This window comes from Nematolebias whitei, chromosome 10 (genome assembly GCF_014905685.2).
Source record: "Nematolebias whitei isolate Nwh7 chromosome 10, NemWhi1, whole genome shotgun sequence".
Classification (NCBI taxonomy): Eukaryota; Metazoa; Chordata; class Actinopteri; order Cyprinodontiformes; family Rivulidae; genus Nematolebias; species Nematolebias whitei.
Genome location: NC_056507.1, coordinates 10,204,052 through 10,208,818, shown reverse-complemented (window position 1 = coordinate 10,208,818; position 4,767 = coordinate 10,204,052). Strand labels below are relative to the sequence as shown.

Sequence of the window (4,767 nt, the reverse complement as noted above, 5' to 3'; positions counted from 1 at the left end):
GATTTTTTGTGGTGGTGATTTTGGTCCATTATACGGGGTTCGTTACACCCACTTCATGGTCCACAGTTTCTGTGACCTCTCCTATTTTTCTTTCATTCTCTTAATTCATTACCTCCTCAAAATACAACTTGCATCTTCTCATCATGATCTCTTCACTTGTTAGAACATTTCCATTCCTATCTTTGACAAGCCTAACCTGCTGCACATCCTTTCCAGCCTGATCCCTCCATCTCATCTATCGGTACAAGTCCTTCTAACCCTCTTTACTCCAGCCAACTCTCTTTTTCTCCCAACTCATCTATAACTCATCATACACCTTCTGCTTTGTCTTTGCTACTGCCCTCTTTGCTCTACATTGCATCTCCTTATATTCCTGTCACCGCTCTTCAGTCCTCTCACTGTCAAATTTCTTCTTGACTAACCTCGTTCTTTGAATAACGTCCTGAATTTTACTATTCCACCACCAGGTTTCCTTGTCATCCATTCTCTGTCCAGATGACACACCAAGTACCTTCCTACCTGTCTCTCTAGTTACTGTTGCTGTAGTAGCCCAGTCATTTGGAAGCTCTTTCTTACATCCAGAGCCTTTAACAGCTCCTCTCTGAACTCCTCACAGCATTCGTTCTTCCTCAGCTTCCGCCAATTGATCTTGTCTGATTTTACTCTTTTTCTCTTCTTTACAATAAGTCATTCTACACACAACCATCTCATACTGTCTGACCATGCTCTCCTCTGACACAACCTTACAGTCCCCAATTTCACAATCTCAGTCTAACATCAGACCTTCTACTTCTATCCTCAGGCGCGTCACCCTATCTGATGCTTTTGTCACCTATACTACATTCTTTGCCAACTCCTCCCCCAGGACCATCCCAACTCCGCTTCTCATTCTATCCACACCATGATAAAACAGTTTAAACTCTGCTCCAATGCTGCAAGCCTGGTTGCCCTTCCACTTGGTCTATTGGACATGTAAATCATCTACCTTTCTTATCTGCTTCATGTCAGCCAGCTCTCTACCTTTGCTTGTCATTGTCCCTACATTTAGAGTGTTCACCCTCAGTCCTACATTCTTGACTTTCCTCTTCTCCCTCTATCTCCTGACATGTTTCGCTCCTTCTGGTCTTCAACTATCAGTAGCTCAATTTCTGCCAGCACCCTGTTTGTCAACAGCACCGGTGGCGGTCGTTGTCAACCTGGGCCTCGACTGATCTGGCATGGTGTCACTTAAATGAACTTGCATTATATTTTTGGCAAAAGTGTTTTACGTCACATGCCCTTTCTGACATAACCCTTACCATTTACCCAAGCTTGTGTAGTGTCTATCCAAGGCCCAGAAAAGACAAAGCGTGGGTTTTCTCCAGGTTTCCCCCGCAGACCAAAAACATGCATGTTAGACTGATAGGTAGCTCTAGGTGTGAATGAGAGAGTGAATGGTTTGTTTGTCTCATTTGTCTCTATGTGGCCTTGTGATGGACTTGCGACCTGTCCAGGATGTACCCCGCCTCTCGCAAAGTGATTGCTGGACATGGGCACCGGTGACCCCCACAACCCAAAAAGGAAGAAGTGGGTAGAGATAATGGATGGATGGATGTAGCAAAACTAAATAAAAGCTACAATTTAAAAAAAACAAAACAGCAGCTAAAAGCTAACTGTATCAAAAGACAACAATTTAGAGCCAATCTGCTGCTGCAGCAGATCTTTTAAAGAACAGTGCTTGATGAGAGATATATGATGATAAAAACTGAACAAAGTTTGCAAACCAGGCAAACAGTAGATGCTGATCCAGCAGTCACTCAAAAACAGTCTTTCATTGTTTTACTATCCTTTAATATTTTTTGTATTCTGTTCAGACTGAAGAGGATTCTTCATTTTCTGAGGAGCAACTCAGAAGGATTACTTTCGATCTTTATCTTGCTGGGACTGACACCACCTCGAACACCCTCCTGACCGGGTTTCTGTACCTCCCGTGCTATCCCCATGTCCAAGGTACACCTTCAGGACGGAGAGTGTTGCCTTTAACTTCATCACTGTGGAAGTTTCAAAACCTTTCCCAAGAGGTGACCAGAAGGGAGCCATGGATAACCTTAGGAGGGCACAACAAAATCAAAAACCATAAAAGAATAACAGGAGTTTTAACCGGCTGTTGTTTATTTAACAAATAGTTTAATATTTTGATTCACCCTCTGAGATAGAAATCATTTATTTTTACAGATATCACTAACCGAGATCAACACAGTTGTCACGCAACACATTGAAGCTTGTCCTCTTAGCTCGTAAATTCTTCTTAGAAAACTCCATGTATGCTGCCTTCAACTCATTCTGCTTTTTTTTTAAATTAATTTCATGTTAGTCGCTCTCATTTATTCTGCACCCAAGTGGCAAAAAAATAAAAATAAAATAAAAATTAATTGATGGACTTTTAGAAAGAATTAAAAAAGTTTCTTGATTAAAACCACTTTAAAATATCACAACATGATCTTTGAAGCATTTATAAAACAGTTTCTGCTCCTTCAGATCGATGTCAGCAGGAGATCGACCGAGTTCTGGAGGGAAGGGATCGGGTCAGTTTTGAGGACAGACACAACATGCCTTATGTGCAGGTGATGAGCATCATTCCACAGATCTGTCCTGATGATTTTATTGTTTTTAGAGTGAGTTTTTGTACCTGAGAGGCATGTCTGAGCATGATATGAATCTTTAGGTCATTCATCCTGAATGTTGACAAGCTTGTTGTTGTTTGTTCCTTTAAAGGGCTAAACTAATTAAATTCCAAGCCAGATAAAGTTTATAATATCTATCTTCATGCAGGCTGTGATCCATGAAATCCAGAGGGTTGCCAACACTGTTCCTCTCAGTGTCTTTCACACCACAATTAAAGACACAGAGCTGATGGGATATTCCATCCCCAAGGTGAGGAGCTTCCTGTTTTGACACAAAGTAAATGAATCAAAAACTTTCTTTCTGGTCTTATTCTTTTCTTTTGGTTTCTCTTCAGGGAACAATGATCATCCAGAACCTGACCTCAGTGCTGAATGAAGAGGATCAGTGGAAATTCCCTCACGAGTTTAATCCTGAGAACTTCCTGAATGAGCAGGGAGAGTTTGTCAAACCAGAGGCCTTCATGCCGTTCTCTGCAGGTAGAACTGTAGAAAACTTTACTTTCACGCCTGGATTACAGGGACAGAGTTTGTTCAACTAAAAGACAATAACGTTGAGGTTTCTGTGTCTCAGGTCCACGGCTGTGTCTCGGAGAGGGTCTGGCCCGGATGGAGCTCTTCCTCATGACGGTGACCCTGCTGAGGAAGTTTAAGTTCATCTGGCCGGAGGATGCTGGAGAACCGGACTTCACTCCGGTTTTTGGGGCAACTTTAACTCCAAAACCTTACAACATGGAGGTCCAGCTCAGGTCCAAACAGTGAAGTGGTGTGAAGAGGCTCTGTAGAAACAGATGAATGAAAGATAAAAAATATGCAAGTTTTTTTTTGTTTGTTTGTTCCTGTAGAAGTCAGAAACTTTGTGAAATATTAACAAATTTATCAGACAGCTTCTATATAAACCATCCTTAAGACATGCTGTTCTTTCATATGGTACTGAATGTACTGACCCAAATGTTCTTCCACCCTTCTGATGTCAATCCTGGGTTTGAACTGTAATTATAAAAGTTTTTTTTTTTTGCAATAAAATCATATTCAATTGATTTTCTTATTGCAGTTTGTTTTGGAAGTTGTGAAAAAGTTTTGAACTATCCCGACTCTCAGATGAACGACTATGAACGACTATGACGGTCCTCTTTACTGGTCCTTGTGGGTCTTCAGATGGAGATAAAGGCCAATCCTGGACCCAGTTATGCACCTTGTACACCATGAACAGGTGATTCCAAGTTCCAAAATGTGTCCAAAACATTTCAGGTATTTCTGACCTCAGGGCGGGGATCCCTCTGGATGTAGTGGTCCAGCCAGGAGTTACAGAGGCTGAGAGAGTGAATCCCATAAAGAACTGTTCAGTCATGGGTGCTCTTTCTGCCTCAATCCAGGAGCTGAAGCTGCCCCACCTCCCAGCTAGAAACTCCCAGACCCTCATCAGATACTACAGCACTAAGTGTCGTGAAGCGAGGTAGTACCAGAGTTGAAACAATCAATGTGAAATGTAAGACGGTCAGGTCTGTGAGACCATTTAATGGGACTGTTTTATGGAAGAGCCCATTCTTTGTACAAAATTTTGCTTTTAACAATCAATGCAGCTTCAGCAGTATTGTGGACTCTGTGCCGGTCCATTGAGGTGAAGAAGGAGCTGAACCACAAGGTGATGCTCTCTGTTTTCATGTCGGTTTCCGTTCAACCCCTCACCTGTGGTCACGAACTCTAGTGGCTGAAAGAAGGAGATCCTGGATACAGGTGTTCTGAATAAGTTTTCAAGCTGGACTCTCCCTGAGCGACATGGTGAGAAGTTCAGTTATCCAGAGACTCACAGTAGAGCTGCTTCTCCTCCACATCCATTCCAGAGGAGCCAGTTGAGGTGGTTTAGGCACCTGGTAAGGATGGACCCCGGACACCTTCCCAAGGAGGTTTCCAGGCATGTTCAACTGGAAGCAGACCCCCGAGAAGACCCAGAACACGCTGGAGAGACACTGGCCTGGGGACACCTTGGAGAGCTGGAAGGGGTGGCTGTGAAGAAAGATGTCTAGAGCTGCCTCCAGAACAAGATGATGGATGGATGGATGGATGGATGGATGGATGGATGGATGGATGGATGGATGGATGGATG

General features: G+C 43.0%; 1 protein-coding gene across 1 annotated transcript in view; it reads left to right on the top strand.

The window, feature by feature from the left end:
* Positions 1 to 3,422, top strand: part of LOC119416125 (cytochrome P450 2J6-like) — an 18,413-nt gene extending 14,991 nt beyond the window's left edge. The window contains exons 7-11 of the mRNA XM_037683315.1: positions 1,854 to 1,989; positions 2,518 to 2,603; positions 2,812 to 2,913; positions 2,999 to 3,140; positions 3,235 to 3,422. Of these exons, the coding sequence (XP_037539243.1) occupies positions 1,854 to 1,989; positions 2,518 to 2,603; positions 2,812 to 2,913; positions 2,999 to 3,140; positions 3,235 to 3,422 (654 nt within the window). The remainder of the gene's footprint in view (positions 1 to 1,853; positions 1,990 to 2,517; positions 2,604 to 2,811; positions 2,914 to 2,998; positions 3,141 to 3,234) is intronic.
* Positions 3,423 to 4,767: the final 1,345 nt, after the last annotated feature.